Raw genomic sequence first — 22,799 nt, forward strand, 5'->3', positions numbered from 1 at the left:
CCTCTCAGATAGGTAAGGGTAGCAGTTCATGCTAACAATTCTGTAAGACTTTGTCAGCTTGAACACTTAGCATCTTTTTAAGGGTTTATCCTTAATGTCTTCCTTTGTATTCAGATAACCAGTGGCATGGTGGCATTCCATATCTCCCTGAAATAGTTAATATCCTCTGAATTGAGCTCTTTAAGTTTTGACACACTGACAGGTAACTACAAAAATGCATGGTGAGTGGGATGGCGTGGTTCGTTTGGCACCACGTTGAAGTTACATTGACTAAATCAGTTATTTAATTTTAAGCAATAGACCTAGTAAACTGGGTTTATTTTCTGCTTGGTACATATGGTTTCACGTATCACTCTCTGCTTTCAGTGCAGCAGATAAGATATCAACACAATTAAAAGTGAAAAATAATCTGTCTGCTCTGCCAGTGGTGAATGCTCAGAGAACACACGCTGATACAATACATTTCTGAATAATTTATACTCAGCATTTTTTCCTTGCACTGGGTAAATGAGGATGCCTAATGTGGCATGGTCAGAGTGATACTCTATCTGTCATCCATTAAGATAACAAGATTGGTGGGCTTGGGAGGAGCATGGCGTGGTGTGCAGAAAAGATGAGATTAAAAATTGAAATGTCAGTCCAAAGTGCTTTGTGTGAAGGCTGCCAGTAACAGCAGCTCAGAAGGACAGAATTAATTCAAAAGTGTGATTTCTGTAAAGCTTCTTTGTCTTTGCTAAAAGAAAACACAAGATCCGTGCTCCTTTCAAAAGTTGTGCGTAGAGGAATATTAGAGCAAATCACTGTTCCTGATAGGTCTTAGTAGGTTTCTCTACTTGAATTTCAAGTGCTTTGTAGATGCTATCAAAAACAGTTTTGTACCACAGTAATGTTTTATATCTCACAGAATGTCTTTGTCTTTGTATTTGTAGTGTGTTTTAAATTACAAAGAATCATCTGTGCTTGTTTTTGGCACAGGAGTGTCTCATCTCCCATCACAGGGAGTTAATTTGGAAGGAATGCTAAAATATTTGTATAAAACATTCTTCATTTAAATATTGAGCAGAACAGATTCCTTCCGAGGTGAATGTATTATCATCAGTAGTAGCTTTGTCTTCCAAAAGCCTATAGGAACTTGAAGCCGATTAGTTTACAAACAGCGGTAGTTTGCTGTCTCCAAAATTTCTGACAACATCTTTAGGTTAGGTTGCATTCAGATTTCCTTTCATGTTTTTTGAAGAAACTGTTGGGATTGTGAGCTAGGGTTCAAGTCACTTGACAAAGAGTACAGGAGGAAAACATACATGTAGGCCTGCTTCTAACTTTGCTATTTTTACTGAACATAGTGTGGGGAAAAAAAAAAAGGATATGAGCAATATGGGTGTTGTCTCTGGCTGCAGAGGTGCCGGTAGCCAAAGCAGGTGAGGTGCAGGTACCTGTGCAGGGACAGAGGCAGGCTCCTGCTCTTGCTGCGGTCTGTGAGACGGGCTCAGCAGGAAGCCACACAGCCACGGGCGATGTGCCACATCCCCAGTGGTGCAACAAGTCACATACCTGGGGGATGAGCAAGGGCCACGTTCAAGTGCGAGCCTGTCGCATACCTGCTGGGGGACATGCTCGGCAGTGTTTGTGTTTCGGTTTTGCTGCAGCGCAGTGCAAGCAAGCCCAGAAAGGAGGCAGCGCACAGGCCTGGGGGCAGGCGGCCATTTTCCGCAGCCGATGGCAGCCTGCCTTCCTGCCCCAGCCACGGCCTCCCTCAAATCACATCTTCTGCGCCCATCCCAGAGGCCTCAGGCTGGCTGCACGTGTGACACGGCATCGAGCCAGGCATGTTCACTATTTTGGGTGCCTGGAGTGTGTCTGATTTGCGTTTATGGCCTGCGCTATAAACCTGACACTTGGGGTGAGACAGACTGGAGGGAGAGAAAGCATACGGAGAGAAAAGCCCCCGTCATTCCGCACAGTTATCTGGCATAGAGGTTTTCCTCATGAGCAAATATTTTTCTTAGCCTACCATCAGATTTGGGAAATAATCTGGGCATGACCCTGCTCGGAGTGCCTCCCCATGCTTGTGCCTGCACAGCGTGAGGGGTGTGGAGGCGGCTCCCAGAACCAAACCACGGAGCTAAACAAATGCTGCTTGCCATTTTGTGCCTGAAGAATGGCCTATTACCCCCCGTGGGATGGTTTCGGTTTGGCTTTCGTATGCAGAGAAACTAAATAATATCTATAATCTGGGCATTTTTCTTAGTGTCTGTCCAGAGACAGATCAAATCTGTTCAGTGACGTATTGTCAAGGTTTTAAAATGAGCTTGCCACACGTCTCAGTAGAAATAGTATCCTGCTGCTGTCTGGTAGAAAAGTACTTAGGGGTGGGCGCTAAGGTTCCTCAGAGAAAACAGGTCCTTAGTCCTGATCAGGACCACATTATACCTTTTTTCATATGAATATTTTTACATTAACAGGTTCACTTTTTTTTTTTTTTTCTGTTTTGTGAGTAAGTCCAGAAACATCAAATATGTAAGATTTTTTTTTTTTGTAATACAAGTCTAAACTTCCACAATACTCTCTTCTATATATCTCACTCTATGTAGGGTATTTCTGAGGGGTAGGATATTTCTGAGGACCTTAGGGTGTTGAAGAAACCCTTAATTTCATCCTGGATATCTGCTTTTTCTAGGTTTGTTCTCTTAAGCCTTTTATATTAGTAATGAGTTCATGAATGCTTTATGCTTGTCATCTGCAGAAGTCAGATCACCTTTTTCCGTTTGGCTGTGTGGTCAACTGTGTGTGCTAAGGACTGAGGTAACCTTCTCTACTTTCCTTCCTGATGGGTTGTAATTAGACCCTAGGTTAAAAGGATGCAGAACCTGTGTCTAAATATCAGAACACATGATCACTCAGTGGGTGCCATTAACCTCTGGCTATATTTGGGTGAATTACAGGTACAACGAGGGAGGCTGTTTCCTCTCTTCTCTGTACTGGGTGACACTTTTGACTCTTGAATTTTGTTTCAAGTAGTGCCTGTTTCAGTAAATCTGAAGTTGCTCAAGCATGGATGACTGGTGGCCTGTGCCCCAAGGAACGTGCAGACAACAAGGAGGTTCTGGGAGCTGCGTTTATTAAATTACTCCAGTTGTTCAGCACGGTGAGATGGCCGCTGCACAAGAGTCGTATTTGTTCGTTCAGGCCATTCTGCTTCCTGCAGTGTCAGGCTGATGTTCGGAGTCTTATTCCATCAGTGACATGTAGCAATAGATTAAACCATGATGGCTGCAGGGGAAGCTACCAGTCTTGCCTTCCCCTACCTCATGCCATGTAAAAAGCAGTGACTAAATAAGCCATATGGAGATCCTTGAACCAGGACAGTTCACAATTTCTGTCTGTTGAACTCAAGAAGATGTCATAGACTTCTCACAGTTCTACTTAGCATCATCAACAATTACCACGAAGCCAGGCATTGCAATTAGAGAAATACCAAAGCAAGAAAATAGTAAGTGGAAATTACCATAAATTTTCTTCTTGGCAAGTAAATAAATGTATGTGCCATATTTTCCTAACAAACATTAAAGCAATGTTAGTGAGCAAAGCGTGGAATATAAGATAGCAGTGTTATTGATAATCTTTAAACATTTTAATTGCCTAAACAACTGTCTTTGAATGCTTCTGCTGTGTCCTGTAGCTTGAGAAAGAAATGTTTTTTGTTAGCTCTTTGATGATTGTATGAAGTGTCTTCTAAGTCAGAGAAGCTAATGTCAGGATGAGGCTTGCCTGTGCAAGAACAGAAAACTCTTGCCAGGGGTTACGTGATTAAGGAGATATTTTTCAGTTCTGAGTGAATTTGAGGAATTTTCATAACATTAGCATCTATAGCATGTTGGGTGTGCAAGGAATTTATGACCAGCCCTTACTGACTGTGCCTGCCCTACCACTCCCTGATTGTATGGCCAGAAACTCTCTCAGTTAACTACGAATGACAGGGTTTGGGGCTTTTGAACTATTGCATATCTCTGTGAGTGCATTTAGGAGAGCCAATTTTATAGCTCACCATGATTACATCTTCAGACAAACGCATTGTTGGTACAGAGCTATCATCTGTGGCATCGAGTTTACCACTTCCCCGTGGGGTGTAAACATGTGGCTGGTTGAAGAGTTTTAACCTCTCAAGTCCTCCAACAAATATTAAATTGCTAACTGTTCTTATATAATGCTACAGTGTTGACTGAAATTTGACCCTGGCACTCGCTGAAATGATTTTCAGAATCTGTTGGAGAAGGTTAAATGGTACTGTCAAGTGTCCAGATGCCTGTTGCAGAAATACTTTCACTGAATATCTGTGGGTTGATTTCTCAAATGCTTAAAGTAATCCTCTTTTTTTTCTTCTTCATTATTATGTGATATTATCTACAGCTTGGTTTTTAGCGTAGATAAAGAAATTAACTTGGTTTTGCCTTTTTTTCTGTGCCAGCTAATCTTGCCATTTATGACTGTTTTTCTCTTTTACTTGCCAAAGGAGGAATCCAGGCAAATGTTGTTCCTTAAGTATAAACCAGACCTCTAGTCCTCTTTAATTTCTGTTCAAGATCATTATAATTACATGATTATTTTCACAGCTGTATCTCAATAAGAAAAATGCTGTAATTGGCGACTTTTACAAGTTCACAACTCAATAACCTGATACTGGAACTCTTCCACCTGCAGAAGCCTAATTAATTGTTGTAGGAATTCAGACAGCTAAAAGACCTGGATTTCAAATTACTTCATTTTCTACGTGCAGTATTCGAGCTATAGAGAACCTCTGTGCTAACAGAAAAAGAGGGGATCTTTAGGCTGAGAGACTCTTGGTTGTTGGATGAGTATTTGACTTCCAAGTGGATCAATTAAGAAAGCTGTTGTTTACCCAGCTTATTGCTAAATCCATAAGCAAAAAACATTTTTATCTGAGTCTTCATGTAAAACTTCAGGACTTCATTTCCTGAGTGCTGTTACTAGTTGTAGTTTTGCTTATTTTGGCTTTTGGTTGCATTATTTAATTTGTTTTTGGTTAAGAGATGAGTTTTTATGTTGCAGAAAAAAAAAAAAAAAAAAAAAAAAAAACAATACTTAATTATAAAAGAGTGAGTCTTTAAAGATGCCATGCTCCAACCATAACTTTGATTTTATTTTGTTATTTTAAAGCTATGCTAGTGTCTGTCTCTAAGGTTTATGGGATGCTCAAAGGTTTATTCGATTTCTTTTTTTCTTGATTTCAGGGCTTTTTCCGCAGAAGTATCCAGAAGAACATGGTTTACACATGTCATAGAGATAAAAATTGTGTTATCAATAAAGTTACCAGAAATCGCTGCCAGTACTGCAGACTACAGAAGTGCTTTGAAGTGGGAATGTCCAAAGAATGTAAGTTGTCTTCGGAAGCAATTTATTGTTTGTCATATCCTAAGTATATGTGACAGTCCCAAAGGAAGAAAAATATTACACAGTTACGCAATTGAAGCCAGTGTCTGTATTCATGTGCACAGAAAGGAGTTTGAACTTTGCACGCGACTTCAGATGTGCTTTATTGACTTCTGAGTCCTTAACTTTGCAGCCTAGATGCTGTCACTTAAGACCAAATAGTGCAATGTGCTCTCTGTGCAACGTGGCCAACCTGTGTGGATGTGACAACTTCTACGTGGGTCATTTCACCAGGTTTTCTAAAGGAACAAAATCACAGATGCTTGCTTTAAGGTTGGATTATCTCCCCTGTGTTCTAGAAATGGCTTCCTGGGGCATAAGCGAGATGGCACTGGCTTCTTAAGGGCTGTTTCAGTCCTCCCACAGCCGTGCAGAGCAGCTTGTGGCTTCGCTGCTTGGCAAGTTTTTCTCCTGTCAGCCCAGGGTGTCATTTCCCAAGGGCCTCCCGATGGCCTTTGCAGCACATAGCAGCCTTCTTCAGCCTTGCACCTTCTCCTTGTGCCAGTGTGGGTGCTTTTGCAAGAGGTCCTTCTTCTGGTGTTAACACCAGTTTGTGACATTTTACAGAGCCTGATGCTACAATGGCATTGAGTCTTCTGTTTTTACTTGTTGGAGCTCCTCTGAAAGGTGAAACAATCTGGTTAATCCCCTTCTAAACCCACAAAGCCAGTAAACCTGACTATGAACAAATACTTCCAAGTGCACACACATGAAAAGACAACTTTCCCTGCCTTCTTTTCTAGAAATCCAGGTTTTGCCCTTCAAATTAGCATTTTAAAATATACAGATAGAAGTATGTGATTTTTCTCATTTTCCAGTTTATTGACATCCCTGTCAAGCATAGAAATCTACCCCCCAAAAAAGCCATTCTCAAGTCTCTAAGGGGTGTAATGCTTCTGAAAAATTCCCATTTTTGAATGGAGTGATGGCAGTAAGAAAAAAAATCTTTGGTGTAATGACTTATTTGGTTGCTGAGAGTTTTTACCTCAATCAGTGCTGTTCCTGATTTCAGTAGGTTAGTTCCGACAATAAACACTACAGAAATTTGCAGTTTGAGCATTAGAGAGGAAGAAAATTGCCCGATACCACTTCCTTACTCTACTTCACCCACGGGAGTTCCTTAGAGAGACATACAGACTGGAGAAAAAAAAATTAACACTAATGAGATGTTTATGACTGAACTGTGACTTAAATCCATTCTCATCTTCACCATTTTTCCTCCATAAATTGCATTACGCTTCCCAGTAGTTCACTTCTGCATCTTTGGGCAGAAGCAGAATAGGTCCCAAAGCCATGCTGATCTGTCCTGGTTGCATCCTTTTTCTCTCTCCTACCATCTCCTTCTCCTCTTAGAGGAAGAGTGCCGAGGAGCCAGAGAACAAACCAGATAGATCTTTATGTTCACTCTGCAGTTTTTCTAACTTCTCCTCATGGAAATCTGAAATTACAGCTGCTGAAAATGGCCCCACATCAAGTCTCAAGAACTGGAGGAGCTAGGAGGTCTTAGGATTTCCATGACTTTACTGCCGTTGTTGTTGGGGTTTCAAGTTTTCTTGCGTGCATGAAGGGCAACTTTGTTCAACTAAAGGTCCAGGAGGGAGAACATCATACAAAGGATGTCTTGTGTAGATGGGTCTATGTAAGCTGCTATGGGCTCCAGTGACCACAGCTCCTAACTGCATGTTAGATATTTTAGGGTGAGAAACACAGTTTGATAATGCTGTAGATTGTCATAAAAGTAATCTTAAGGCTATCATTTATAGTAAATGAAATGTCTGGATATTCGTAGAAGGCAGACTGTGGCAATGGCAATAGTTCTGCCCAGGAATCTTTACTTTTTAGCAAAAAGAGTGGTCAATAATATCAAACACTACATATAGTTTACTGGAATGGAGACCATGACAAGAGTAAAGGAGGAGGTAGGCTGAATACAGATAAAGATGCAAGATGAAGTAAGGAGGATATTATTCCTAGGTATATGACTGCATACATATCTGTGCATATGAAGCATTTTTTGTGGATAAACCAGCATGATGCAGTTTGAGAGAGGAGAAGAAACACTTTCCTCACCTCAGGGTTTGCTGGCCTCGAATTCCGAAGGATTTTATTGCTGACGTGAAATAGTAATCTTATTAAATGCTGTCACGTCACGTCAGAGCAGGCTTTGGAAATATCAGCAGTATTCCTAATGTGTTAACCCAAGTTACTTAGGGTAAAGTATAAAGACTTACTGCCTTTAAGGTGATAGTTGGTGTTCTCTCATAGGATAGCAGGAGCTTTACAGGCAAGAATTAACGTTTTGGTCCGCCTGTTTCTTAGGGAGAACAGAGCAAAATTGCCCTTTGGCAGTTGCCTTTATCTCAAACCACCACGGGCACCGAAAGAGGGGGTACCAGCTTGGAGGGGGACCACTGAGGATAGTGGGGAGAAGTGAGGGATGTTTCTGTAGGAGGTGTATGCAAAGGAATAGAGAAGTTACTTTAAATGTCATCAGCTCGCTGTGTCTCTTGCTTTCTTGGTTCAAAAGTCTGAAGTGATTCTGTGTGTGATCCTTTCATAAACAGTAGCTTTTCAACTCTTGAGAGATTTGATAAACTATTTTCTTATCTGACCTTCTTTCATACATGTCTCCAGGTTTCAACTCTATTTCTTGATGAGTTTATGTAAACTAAGGAACATTTGTCAGTGGGCTTTTTATTTATTTTTTTTTTTTAAGGAGATGGAGGCTTTTCTTTTCCCCAAGTAACTTCCTGGCATTTTGCTCATCTGTCTTCTTACAGTTCTGTTACCTTGTAATATGAAAGCCTCGAACAAAGGACAGAGAAAAGAATCAGAGAAGTCTCGTAGGGAAACAAGCCATGTTCAAACCAGTCCCAAATGGGGAAAGTAATCGCAGTGGGCAGCCACAAGTAGGAACCACAGGGTCTGTTCCCAGGAGCTGAGGAGGAGTAAATGCAAAATTTCAGCATTCAGAGTAATCTGTGCTTAAATGCTATGGTCGTGTTTTCGTTTGTTCTGCATTTAAAGGGCATGCAAAAGAGCTCACATATGCAACTGCTTTTGAGTTTAACGAGCATTGCACACAAACATCAGAGATAGAACTGGCTGCCTCGCCGGTGTAATAAGTAAGAACTTGGAGATGGAGATACAGCATGTTGGAAGAGAACAGACACTGAGCATTTCTTGTATGCTTTTATCTTGTTTTAGAGAATGAAGTGAGACGACAAAGGAATGCACCAAATTTGCATCTCTTTATAGGTTGTTTTGTTCGTATGGGGAAAAAAAAAGTTATCTTCAACCCCATTTTAGTCCCCAGATCTGATCAAGAGAGGTCAATAACAAGTCCGCCTCCAGGGCAGCAGTGGAGCTATTTGTATTATGATAATATCTGCGGGACCCAGCTGAAACTGGATCCCACCAGTGCAGGGACTGGCTTTCATTGTGTGGTTGCTGCTGCAAAGTTTGTGCTCCAAATAGACAAGACAAAGGGTGTGAGGGGAAGCGATTCAGTGATGACTCTTATCATCCTTATCCATGCAAAACATGGCTTGAAATAAAGCCCTGCTGTCTTTTGTCAGATCCCCTGCTTCAGAGACTCCTGAGCCTAGTGCCCCCTGCATCCGGAGCTGCACCTCTAAATAGAACAGCCCTCGGCCAACCCCTCCCCTGGTGATGTTTCAGCTTTGGGGTTTATTGTAAGTTCACTTGTGGGGCTCATTTGTGGGGCTCCAGAAGCTCGTTCAGGAGAGTGTAGGTGCAGCTGAAGCTCTGATACTCACTCCAAAACATTTCTGTCCTTTTTACCCTTCCAGTCCGTTAATTTTTTATTTTTTTTTAATTGACGTGTAGAGACAAATTGTAATCACACAGGACTTTTTTTTTTTTTTGCTGTCACTGAAGTGAGAAGGCTACCGAGGCTGACAGTGGCTCATTATGTGATGGAGAGCCTTAGGAAACTAACCTTTGCCCTTTGATTGCGTGATCTCTAAGCTGATGTTGGAGCATCATCCCTGGCCTGACCCCAGGTGTCAGCGAGCAGCAGTCTGTTGTCGGGATGCATGGACCTCAGTGCTTGGGAGCTAGCGCGGGGTCACACGACTGGTGCTGCCCCGCACAATTAGGGGAGCGTGTGGGAAACCGGGCAAAAGTCTTAGATGATAGTGGGCTCTTTCAAGGAGGATGCTGGAATGTGTGCTTTGTAAGGTGAAACCTACCCTTACAGAAAACCCAAGCCGGGTTTATTCCAGGGTATGGAGGAAGGAAAATGGAGCTTCTTTCTGCCACAACTGCTCCGCTTAGCCTAGCAGCTCTTCCACTTCCATCCTCCCTCTTCTAGAAAATGTGCAGGCTGCAAGGACCACCACTGTGCTTGTCGATCTGTTGGGTCCCTCTCAGGCAAACCCCCAGCCCACGTACTGTGGTGTGGTGCAGAAGAGCCCCCTGTGCTGGCACAAACCTCATCCGCAGTGAGCTCTAATAGAGCAAAATTATGTTTATAAAGGCACAGAATTATTGTTCCAGATAGCTTCAGTGCACTGAAGCAATGTTCAGATTTGTAAATCTGCTTACAATTAACCTCCCTGGAGGAAGGGAGGGAATGCAAGGGAATTACCATGAAGTGGAGAGAATCCAGATTTTGTGTTCTGTATTTGTTGTTTTTTTAAAAACTTGCCCAGAAATGTCTGTTGCTTTTCGTCGCAGACTTCAAAGTCTTGTAATATTTAAATGTTCATGTTTCTCAGAACATGCAATTACATTCTGCTACTGAACAATAGGCTGAATAGATTTACTTATTTTAATTCTGGTTTAAATCAGCAACCAGGAAACATCAACTTAAAGAGCTGTCGTGTTTGTATTTTTTACTTTATGCGCCTGTTTCATTTTCTTCCAGGCCCCTTACTGAACTGAATTCCATCTCCAGTGAGTTGTTGAGTAGAGGGCTAGTCTCTGTAGTTACGTTTCGGAAGCTCGTGCAGATGCACGGACATCATTTTAACTTGAATTAATTAAAATGCATGAAATCTTCACTTAAATACTTTTACTCAGAAATGAAGTGTTTTTATTTTTATTTTTTTTTCCAGTGTACTGAATTTAAGAATTGCTTCTGCTTTGCTATGGGCTAGATTTTTAACTAGGTACCTAAATACCACGCAGTGGCTGGGGGCTTTTTCAGACATCCTGGAGCAGTTACCTTGCCTGCTGACACTCATTGGTTTCTCAGGAGGCATGATTGAAATATCAAAGTAGGAATCACAAAACCCTGAATTCTGTTCTGGGACTAATTCCTCTCTGCAAATGTTACAAGCTGATTAGACTAGTTTTCCTATCTTGATAGGTGAAAATGATGACCCTTTTTACAGGAGCTGGGAGACCTTGTATTGTAAGTGCTTTGAAGGCAAAAGAGGTAAACTGTGAAAATACCAAAGAAATTAAGTGTCTAGATAGTGGGAAAACAGCGAACAAGCCATACAGACCCCATCTTTTTTGTGTTGTTCATTAAGGTTGCATGTTTGTTTTTCAGTTTCTGATCAGATAGGAATGCTTGTATTTATTTTTTCAGTCTGAGAAACTGGAAACCTTTAAAAATTAATGCCAAATGCTCATTCCCATGGATGGGGGGATTTTATAAGATCAGAGCAAAGCAACATAAAGGATCTCCCTGCTACAAAAAAACAGGACAGTCCTTGCAGTCTGTCCTCTGCCAGAGATAATGCACACTTTGTTATGCTGGGTGGCTGAAAATGTTTTATACACGATTAAAATTCTATCGTAATCTACTTGTTGCATGCTGTTTCCCATAGTTAAATAAACATCTTCTGCTTTTCTCACTGATTTGGTGCCTTAAAAGAAGCAGATCTGCTTTGCTTTTCTTCTCTTCAGAGGGGCCTGCCTCTTTGGTGTTTTAGCCTTTCCCCCTGATTTTGCATGGCTTTCACTTGGCGGCTTTAATGTTTGAAGGAGCAACTTAGGTTGAATGTTATTATTCATAATTTACTCTATGTTCTGTGAAGATGGTTATGTAATAGCAGTAATTGCATCAACTCACCTAATGAGCTTTCCCTCCAGTGCCATGTACAGCAGATTAATAGCCCATGAATTCATTTGCAGCTCGTTGTGTTTCAGAAAAGTATTTCAGGCAGCAATTAATAAACTGCTAAAGAAAATAACATAAAAAATGATTTTTTTTATTATGTTAACTCTCCAGCTGAACAATTTATTGGCACCTTTCATGATGTGGCTAAGTAAATTCTCTCCTAATTCCTCAAGCAGAGCGTGATTAGTGAACCCTGCTCAAGTCAAGACTATTTGGCAATTAGTCTGATCTTTATATCTTAAAATGTTAGGGAGAAGTATGAATAGAGTTCTGAGGTTCTCTTTTTCTTCTGCTCGTTGCCTTTCAGGCATTACGCACATAGCTGCAGCTTTATATCATGACACGCTAGCACTGCAATTTCTTCCTCACATACAAAACCCGTAATTGTGTAAGCTAAGAACCGAAGACCCTAGCCAATAAACAACCCCTGGCACTGCTTCTCTGTTCTTTTTTGTCAGCTCCAGCGGCCCAAACCTCCCAGGTGGTGGAACTGAGCCTGGAGGCACGAGCAGGGACCCAGGGAGGGAGAGAAAGGGCTTCTGCCCCCCCCACGAAAATAAACCAGGGATTGGGCACTGACAGGGAGAGAGATGCCAGGAGAAAGCCGTGGAGAGAGAAGGATGAGCAGGGAAACTCCTGCATCTGGTAGCGTAAGAGGGAGTGAGGCAGTCAGACCTGACGGGGAAGGGGAGAAGAGCAGCAGTGAGATGCTGGGGCCACCTCGGTGGGGATGTCTCTGGGGGAAAGAGGAGACACCATTGCACATGGCTGGTCTCGCCTGGCTGCCCTAGAATTACTCTTTCCATCGTTTTAAAAATGTATATATATTATTGAATGTCTTTGTCAAGTTTTTCATGTTTCACATCATTTCTCGTTCAAAGGAAACAGTTATCTTTTTGTTCCCTCCCTTTCATCCAGTGGAAGCACTGGGCCTTGGCTTGTCTTTAGAAGTAATAAAATATATATATTTTAAAACCTTTTCCCTCATTTTGGGCTCTTGAGGACTGAGTAAGCATAAAGGGAATTCCTTCAATAAGCTCATACGGAGATTGATTACATGTCCTCAGCTGGAAGTTACATTAAGACTTATTCACTAAGGTATAGCTACCGTGGTGAACTTTTCCTTGCTCTCTGCTGTCTCTATGACAACACGGATCCTCGCCGAAGTTACCGGGGCTCAGATGCTTTCTGCAGCCTTTGTCCGCGTCCATAAATTCTCATCCTCCATGACTGCGAATGTGCGCCCTTCTTACGTTTTGCTTAACAAGGTGTTTTATTAAAGTTGTGGCACTTCTGAAGTTATTATGCTAATCATCCTCGCTGCAGTACCCGGTACGGCTCTGAAACAGATGGCTTTTAGGAAAAGAAAAGGTGTCAATTAGATGTTATGAACTTCTGGACTTTCTGAATGCCTCTTGATCTTCCCCTGTGGAAGGAATTCAGCTGGATGACACAGGGTATGCATAACTTTTCTTTCAAAATAGGTGAAACTCAGAGATAACTAGAGCCAGTGAAAAGAATAAAGCACGCACAGTCTAATTTCCACAAAGCAGCCAGGACTTAAATCTGCAGCACACTCACAGTGAAGTACGTGTTACTATTCAGAGGCTTTATCAAAGTCCCCTGACGTGATCGAACCCTTTCCTTTTTAAAGGGAGCACATCTAATCAGGCCGTAGTTTGGCTGATGTCTCCCTTGATGTTAGCAGGTGAGGTTTCTGTGGCAGTCCAGCCACATGCCACCTCCTCCGGAGGTCTGCCTCTTGTGGGGATGGGTACAGCACTGAAGCAGGCATAACTTCAGACTTGTTTCATCTCACACCATGGCGTTTTTTCACTTCACATGGATCTGATTATTTCTGTGGCCTTTTTCTGCTCTTTCTTGTCCCCCACTTCGATTTTGCGGGGTGTGTGGGGTTGTTGTAGCATTATTCCCGACTGTACATACAAAGATGCTGACTGCATGCATTTGTTGTAGGTTGCCTCTGCTTGAGTTTCGTATCCCCACTGTTTTCATGGCAGGAAAGCCCTGCGTTATCCTCTCTGCCTTGTGCCAGGCAATGTTGTTGTAAGAGCAGATGGGAAATGTGGAGTAGCTTGTCCCTGCCCAGCCCACGCGCTCCAAAGCACAGGGCTGAGGCCACGCTTGCTTGGTCATGCAGACATAACTGCTGAGACCCCAATCCCATGACCTCAAAAGCTTTGTTTCAGAGCCTCCATTCTTTCTTTATGCACTCAGTTCACTGCTTCCTATTCCTCATTCGGATCATTTTCTTGTTCAGGGGCATGGGGCGTCTTTGATGCATCTCTTTCGCCTAATTGCCATTGTGCCGTTTGGTTGTGCTTTCTACTGGCACCTTGCGGTCTCTCTGCTGCCTATTGCTGTGCATTTTTTTTTCTCCCTTTGAACGCTTTTCTTATTTTGGGATGTTGAATCTGAGGGATGAAGAAATGTTGATGAGATAAATATCAGTCTGGGAACGAGCAAATTGCCAGTGTCCTGGACCTTGAAGCTAAACATGGCTTATTTGGTTGTCAGGCCAACCTGAAAATGTTATCTGCAGTAGCCAAGGTTCATGAGAAGTGCAATAAATTGTTCCCAAGAGTTCTGAGAAGTCGGAGCAGCAGCAACCCAGAAGTGCCTGGAGGACTTAGTATCAGAAGAGGCACGTGCTTGGTCCTAGAAGAAACATACATGAGAATGTGCACGTCTTCCTGATGCTTTGTATTTGCAAACTTACTCCTCTGTTTTCCTCAGTGATCTCCTCCTTTGATCCCTTCAGTGGTCTTGCATAGGGTGGGCTCCTCTGCAGACTGCAAAGGAACAAAGACCGTGCTGGCCTCCCAGTGGAGGCTGACTCCTGTGCTGATGGCGTGGAAGATAAAAAGAAGCCACTCGGAAACCAGTAAGCTCCCAAAGACTCTCTAGGAAAATCTTTACTTAAGTAGATGAGGCCATGGATTTCCCTCTGCTGACACTGTCGGACTCAGATGGCTTGCTTTCACCCAGCGCATGACTTGTTGCAGCAGAGGGAGTTTTCCATTGCCACGCCACTGATAAGCCAGCTGACACACTGCAGATCCTCCTGCAGGGATGCTAGCAGCCCTAGGACTGCGCTCTAAAAATAGCTGTGATTTGTTTTTGGTTTGACTCGGTATCACATGCTCGATTTAAAATACATTGGAACAGTTAATCTCCAGTTCTTCGGCGCTCACATGGAAAGCGTGCAGGATTTCTTAAAGTTAGATGGCAGGAGAAATAACACCCTTCCTATCCTAACTTAAATATCGCTCTGCTTGTTAATGCTAGCAAAAGGAAAGAGAAAGATCATAAGGTGTTGGGGATTTTCTGATTCCTTTGGCACAGTAAAAGCTAACAGCAACAGCTTTGTCCTGTCTCACCTTATTCCAGTACTTCTTTGCATATTGCCATGTTCACGTGAAAACTCTACATTTTTCAGTCTTACGAAAACTCTAAATTGTTAAGTCTTATGAAAATTCTGTCAATCAGACAGAGAGGCAGTTCTGACATTGGCTTTAAATAATGGTATCTTATAGCCCTGTGGGCAGTGCCTAAGGCCGGTAAGCGTTTAATCATCTGTGGGATTGTTTCTCAGCGTCGTGAATCCATAACCAGTTGCTTATTGTCGATACAAATGGATTCGGTAGGTAAATGTGAGGAAATTATCTGACTTTTCAAGATGTTTACCTGAATTTCAGCGTTAAAGCTGAGTGGAATTCTTCCTTTCCCCTGGCAAAAAGTGCAACAGAAAGCAAACATGCTTTTAGTTGGATTACAGGCTTGGTTAGTCATCTGACAGACAGTTTTAATGGAGTCAGAAAGACATGCTGGGGAAACATGCTGACCTACTTTTCTTTCTTGCTTTCTTTTTTTAAACTTTTAAGCAAGTGAAATGTTAATTTACACTCCTCATAAAATTGGATTTTGCTGACTGAGCTCACTTTGTAATTAATTTATTTACGCTTCTGCTTGGAGTAGAATACACGCTTTTGGTGACTGAATTTTATCAGGTTGTTTTTGTTTCTGTTAGGAAATTGGGTTACATTTGAGAAATTCACGTTCTTCCCCCTTTCCAGGACAAAGCCATCAGCCTCAAGTTAATGAATGATTTAAGTCAAATCCTCCGAGGGAAGACTTTACAAACCATTTAAAATGACAGACTAACAAAGCGTATTACATTTGTATCGTTTTTAGAGCATTATATTTTTACACATTTTTAGTCTTTAAGCTTGTGGGAAGAAGGATTGCTGGCATAGTGTCGCGCATTTTGCATTTGGGATTGTTCTTTACCACGTTAAGTAGGTTGATAATTATACCTCCGGTCTTTTCTTGGAGTCAGAGCTCTGTGAATTTAAATCTGGGAAACTCTTCCCATAAAACTTGGGAGTCTGAAAAGAAAGCATTAAATCAAATGAGAAAATTTAGAAGTGAGACAAATTAAAACATTACAAATAGAAATTGAGTGACATTGGAAGATGAGGGAAAGCTTTTTAAAGGTGTTGCAGGCACAACTGCACCTCTTCTTTAGCAGTGGGCACGTGTAATTCATCAGATGGTTGAGGTGCCATGTTACCTCTGTTATCTCTGGCAAGGAGATGCGCTTCATTCACTTCACAGATAATTTTGGTGAAGATATCACAGTACTTTTGAAAGAGTGAGAGAGACCATAACGCCTCGACTTTCCAGTCGATCTGGAGATGCTGTTTTCACCTGTTAAGTCTCCGTCGGTGTCAGTCATTGGCAGGTTTCCCAATGTTGGTCAACCCCGAGTGCTGCTGCAAATCTTTTACTACTTCTCATCTGTCCTGAAAAAAAGTTCTGGTTCATTTGTTTTCATTTTAACTCCAGCTAGCCAATTACAATGTGCACTATTTCATGTGTATTGAAATGGTAACACAATGGAAGGGATGTGGGAAAAATGGAAATTGTCAAGAATCGCAGGGGTTTATGGAAGTACCACAATGTTTCGTAAGAATCCATTAGTTATCTGTGCTCCTACAGTGCACAATACTTTTACTTGTTTTCAAATGCTGTATACTTTTATAGGATGTCCCAGTGGCACAGTAACAATTGAAAATTATTTTTCATTGTTCTGAGTATAATATGTTTATTTTGGCTAATGCCTGAGAGCTTTCTGTACATACCAAGAAGACAGAAGTTGGCACTGCACAGATTTTACCCATTTTGTAGCACAGATGTATCAACAGAGGAAGCCCAGGAAGATAAATCTGTGAATATCCTCCATGCTAAGCTGTTGCACCTTGCATGTGCAGCATCCCTAACTGTGTGTGAGCTGCACTTCCCATGCAAGGAGTAACTTGACCATGTTTTGCTTGCCGTAACACTACTTCAAGGTCATCTGTGAGATGGTTTATTTTATTTCTACAAGAGAGATAGTGGATAAGAGCTACTCAAAAAAGTGTCACTTCTGAAATTTTATTAGAAGATCACTTTTTTTTTTTTTTTTTTTTTTTTTTTTTTTATACAGAGTTGTTGATCCTGGAGGATGAAGTATTAGATTTTAGTGAGGTTTAAATTGTCCTCTAACGATGCTGATCTGTCTCCATTGCACAGGGAGTAAGCCTGTAAGGGGCTCTTGTGTTTCAAGTTAGGTGTCTCATAAACTTGGGTGCAGAAGATCAGAGCTCAATGCGTATTGTCTTGCAGTCCGTGTTGTACTGTCACACTGTCTGATTATGCCATCGAGAGCTCAGGGACCAGATTCGTACAGTCCAGATCCCTGTAACAAGTGACATGGAAAACTGTTAATTTGTTAGAGCCTTTTGACAGTTTTCTCCTACAAGGAGGGCATTCAATTTGCCTCCTTCTGCAGCTTGAAGGAGAAGCTCAATGTATTTATTTTTTCACTTTGGATGCCTAGTCGGGTGAACATTGCTACTAAATCAGAACATCCAGGAAATAATATGAAATTGAAAAGGAGTGCAAATAATATAAGAAGAAAAAAAAAGAGAGAGAGCAAATAAAGGCGAGAAGATAGTTGTTACAAAGGTAAAGCAACTCCATTATGCTCAGCCCTCTCTCATGAAGTGAAAATTACACAGAGAGAAGAGAATAAGCAGAAATATTTTACTTCTTTAATTCAGCTGAGGGCTTAAGTCCTCCTTGTACTACAGAGACAGTCAGAACATTGTCTTGGCAACGTTTCCTGCTGCTTTCTAAGTCAGTTATTAGTTATTTTACCAGTTTATTAGGAACATATTTCATAGCATAATTTATGCATGGCAAGGCGTGAACATACATAAAACCATACAGATGCATTAGCTGCCTTCCACAGGGTATGCAGAATTAAGCCCTTTGAGTTTGGGGGTCTTTTTTCTTAGTTTGGGGGATGAGGTGGGAAGATAACCGTGTGGTTAATGAGACGAGCAATAATGGATGAGGAACATCTTAAAATATTCCCTAGAAACCAGGAAATGTAGGAAGAGTAAGGCAATTAAGGGGATCCCGGTCTTAACACTTTATTATGTATATTTATAATGAGTATTTAATCTAATGCTGTGCGATGGATTAGAAAAGAGGGGGAGGCAGGCCTCTTCCCCTTCGTACATTTAGGTTCTCCCTCCACTGCAGATTCACTCAGGGCAAATTGTTTAACTTCAGCTGGTTGGAGGCGTTCCAGCACAACAGCATTTCACGGAAAAAACAACACCCTCTCGAATCCCCAAACGCACGGCTGTCGGCACCGCGGTTTGTTCGGATTTGCAGAAGCTGGGGACGAGCTACGAGGGGGCCGGCACCGATCCCTGTCGGCTCCTGGCCTCCCGGCTGCGTGTCCCGGGCCCAGCCGGGCTCACCTGCGACATGTAGCAGCTCGTGCTGCCCATCAGGGGGGTTCCCCAGCAGCAATACCTTGAGGACCTCTCCCAAAAAGTCACCTTCTTGGAGACGTCTTTCCTAAAGGAGGTGCCGAACCTGGGTGCGATAAATTCAGGGCCCAGTCTCGCGCTGTCGAAGGCCGTGGAAATTTTGTCCTCGTCTCAGTGAGTTCAGGTGTGAGCAGAAATTGCCAGTAATGCCAGTTTATCCTGTGCTGTGCAGTCGGTGTCTGTAACACGATTTTCTGCCAGCCGGGGCCCACCACCCTCACCTAATGAAGGGCCGGCTGCGCGTTGAGGCCAGGCTCCTTACCCGGCTCTTGGCTTCCACTTCAGACGTCATCTAGTGTCCAAGTTGCATCCTTTGTTTTCATGGAGAAGTCTGGGAAAACTAGGTCAGTTTATCCAAGTAGAAATTATTATTTTATTGAGTTAACTCTGTGGTGACCCGCCGCCTGTTTGCCTTCTCAAAACCAACTCCCTTGTGTGCAGTAAGGCTTGTGCTGGAAGTTGCAATGGCCTCAGTAATCACTTTGATTTCAAATCAACAATAAAAAGGCTTCTTTTTTTAGTATCTTGCTGTTTCCTGGAAACAAGTGTCTGTCTGCTTTGCTCCTTGTATGTTCGCTAGATCAGACTGGTCTGGTGTGCTGTGAAAGCACTTAATGTGGAAAGGTTATGTGCTGGCATTACTGGGGATATTTAAAAAAATCTTACGGAGAAATCAGGATTTGATGCTACTTGACCCTGTCTGTCAGAATTAAGTTCCTTAAGCCCGTCCTGTAGTAGCTACCCTGCCTTCTTTTTTAAATAATCTGGTCCACTTGCTCCTATTATTTCAGAACTTAAGACACAGATAAAAAAGCTTTTTTTTTTTTTTTTCTTTTTTTTTCCTTTTTTTTTTTAATGGAAGAGTAGCTGGAACATATTTTAAAGAACTTCTTTGGCATTGTACATAAAAGATAGAATATATCAAAATAGACAGTCTGATAATTAGGTGCAGGCTTGGGGAGTGATTCATGTCCTAACAGGAGCGTTGAAGCAGCTGAGGTTTCTGCAGGTGTGCTGAGGGAATTAGACCCCGTACTGCCACAGTGCTCCTGCCGCTACATAAAGCACGAGTGCAGATGTCTGGAGGATCTGCATTCATACATGAAAAGTAGCATTTCTGCCTGTGTGAATTATGGACAGAGCAGTATTTATTAAACACACAAGCAGCAGGCTTTGTCTACTATGTGCTTTCCTCTTTGAAGAGTCGCAGGAAACCTGGTGCTCTCCCAAGCTCGGAGACCCCAGGCATGAGCTGCGAGCCAGAGGCAGAAGCATGTGAAGAGCCTCAGCTTGCCTGTGCAGCGCCTCGGAGTGGGCAGCGAGATGCCAAGGTTGAAAGTGAATTTGTTTACCTGTGTCAGCCGCCAGCTTCAGCCCTGCGTTTACGGGAAGCTGGGGACGTGGCCAGCCAAGTGCTCCCAGCCCGGCGCGGCCGGCGCGTGTTATTCCCATTGACCAGGGAGCGTGTTGTGGCTGGGCTTAGCCTTCCACAGAGCTGACAGTCCTGTGGCTGGGAGTAAAAAGCAGCCCCCCCTTGACCTGTCTTTTGTTTCTCCTTAGGTTATAGTTTGTGAAAAAAAGGACAATGTAATTTAAAAAAAAAAAAGAAAGAACTCCCCACAAACAAATTTACAGATTTTTTTATTCCAACTGCTCAGCTTCTGGAAAGGGAGCAGAAGTAAACAAAATGCATTTTTTTGAGCATATTATTTTACCATTTGATTAAACCGTTCTTTCAGTATTATGGCGAAACCATTTTAATGGCAAGCAGTGTTAATGAAAAATAGGACCCAGCTGCAGAGCATGTCCGTGGGCAGATGCTGCCACGTGCCCACCAGCTGTGTGGGGCTGCACGTAGATGCGAGGCTTCAGCGTTATATTTTTTTATCTGCTCTTCCGGTGCTTTTAGGTCCACCTCGCTGAGCAGTACAGTGCTTTCCTTCCCATCCCAGGCTGCCTCTCCTGGCAGAGCAGGTCATCTGGCAGCAGCCCTGGCAGGGAGGTTGAGCGCTGCCTTCCCCCCGTCTTCCCGAAAGCATTGAGAGCTGGAAATAAACTCCCGATCCTTTTTTTTTTTTTTTCCAGACATATCAACAAGCTTCTATCCTTAGGAAAAAAATTCTGTGTGTTCATAATGGCGTGTTTTCCACATTACCTTCAGAGGAGTAGGTAAATAGCAGCTGAGCTATTTGCTTGATTTTATTATTCTTGGCTTAGTGGGAGGCCAGGGCAGCAAGCTGCCTAGGCTGTGATGCAGGCTAGCACCACGGTTCAAGACTACAGCTCCCTTTCTCAAAACACATCTGGAGCAACTGTTCCTCCGCCTTCATGAGCTCAATTTACGCTTGCACGAGGTGATATATTCTTTGTGCTTGATGAAATACGCAGTGCGCACAGGCCTCTTCAAATGTGCTGTCAATTGGCAGCTCTCCCGCTAGATGCACCTTTACACAATTGCACAAGACACCAGGAGGTACAAATGTGAAATTTAGCCTTGGGGGCAAAACAAAGAAATGAAACTTAGCTATGAATGCGGTATTATCCATCTGCAGATAGAGATATTAGGTCTGATCCCCCACTACGTTACTGTAGTTTTACACTAATAGGGCTCTGCTGAGATCGGTGGAGTAGCACCACTGCACAACTTCAGCAGTACTGGGGGGAAGCTGGGGCTGGGATTTTTAAAGCCGGTGAGTAACGTAGGACTGAACCCAGTTTGGGGAAAGCCAAATGGCATTCACTGCGTGAAACCTGCCTTAATGAAAGGGAAAAATGCAGATGGCACACCATCTTGGTGTTCCTGCTCATCCTTCTCAGGAGACATTGCCCTGGGTGCTGAGTGGCCAAGTGTGACCAGAGGGAAGGGGTGCCAGCTCATCTCCTTTCTTTCCCCCAAAAGAGCCTTTTGAGTTGCTGTCCGTACAATCTGTTTTATCGCGTATAATCAGAAAGCCTAGGTTTGTACCATAGCTGAGTCTCATTCTTTATATTGAATTAACACACTTATATGTATTATTGGAAAGCTGTTTTGTTGAAAAAGTTTGGCTAATGTTGCTGTCAGGAAAGAAGTTGCAGTTTGTCACGATAGGTAGCTTGCCACTTCAGCAACAAGCACATCAAGTTCTTTTTGTTTGTGCCCATTAGGATGAGAAATAAAAGAGCTGTAGCACTTTGAACCGTACGAGGGGCTACAGTCAGGCCAGATACCGGGCAGAAACAGTGTGGAGTCTGGTTTTAGTTTACAGCAGTGCACTTTCCTTGCCACCAGCAATCCTGGATAATGTCCAACAAATTGAATTGATGACACTGGATAACCCCAAGTTCTCCCAGTTGCGAGCCATCCTACTACCATGACTGTCTCATAAGAGAAATTAATGTAATATTTGTAGATGAGTAGACTGGTTTACCTTTTGGTGACCCTGGAGAGAAAGGTCAGGTTCAGGATATTTTTACCTGTAATCGGTTATCCATAAAGAGTTAGTGTACCAGACTTCAAGATTGTAGCTCAAAAGGGCAGTTGCTTTGAGAAGGTAGCTCGAAAGGGCACTTGAACAGCTGAAATCAGATGAGACAGATTTAATGGCCTCTTAGTGACTTCTGACTGAAAGTTCAGAGTTTGAAATTTAGGAATTTTTCTTTCCCCAGCCTGTGAAAAACAACTGTGCTATTTTTTTGTAGTATAGATTAATAGAAAGTTAATGTCAGGCTGACTATTTAGAAGTATTTTTCAACTGCTGTGTATGCATTTAGTCACTTCAGCTGTAAGGAAGAGAAAGAATAATCACGTCGTGTTTGTGGTTGTGTATATTTTTAGCTAATGTGTTTAGACACTGCTGTTCCATAAAAGCTGTCCAGTTCCCCAGACTATTTCAGTTTAACCAGCTGTACGCAGAATTTTATCTAGACAGCTGAAGAAGTTCCTGGTAAATCCATTGGGATTTTGGCAGACGAAAAAGTAGATGGCAACCACGACGATACTTCAGTTTCCTGGGGATTTTAGTTTCGGGGGGATTCTCCCCCAGGTCAGCACTGGGCAGCAAGTTAGTCACAGCCCCGTAAGTCTGGGAAACCTCCCGGGATGAAGTGTTTTTTTTCCCAAAGCTCCTTTGGAGTTCATCACTGACCAGGGAAAGGGATGGCTGCCAATATCCACCAGGTGATGCTGTTACTCTGCAAAGCCTGTTGCAGGTGTCATGGTAGATCTTAATAAAAATTGTGTTTCTTTACATGAAAGTAGGGAAGTGACTGATTCCATGCAGGATATTGAGGGGAGATGGGGCAGGGCATGAACAGGGAGGGTTTAATCTACCTTTGTAGATTATTCCAACAGCACTAGGTGAATGGGGACA

General features: G+C 42.6%; 1 protein-coding gene across 3 annotated transcripts in view; it reads left to right on the top strand.

The window, feature by feature from the left end:
• Positions 1–22,799, top strand: part of RARB (retinoic acid receptor beta) — a 282,674-nt gene that overhangs the window by 233,101 nt on the left and 26,774 nt on the right. For all 3 annotated transcript variants that reach the window (XM_032180618.1, XM_032180619.1, XM_032180620.1), the window contains one exon: positions 5,250–5,391. In XM_032180618.1, the coding sequence (XP_032036509.1) occupies positions 5,250–5,391 (142 nt within the window). The remainder of the gene's footprint in view (positions 1–5,249; positions 5,392–22,799) is intronic.

The sequence above is a fragment of the Aythya fuligula genome, chromosome 2 (assembly GCF_009819795.1).
Source record: "Aythya fuligula isolate bAytFul2 chromosome 2, bAytFul2.pri, whole genome shotgun sequence".
NCBI classification, from domain to species: Eukaryota; Metazoa; Chordata; class Aves; order Anseriformes; family Anatidae; genus Aythya; species Aythya fuligula.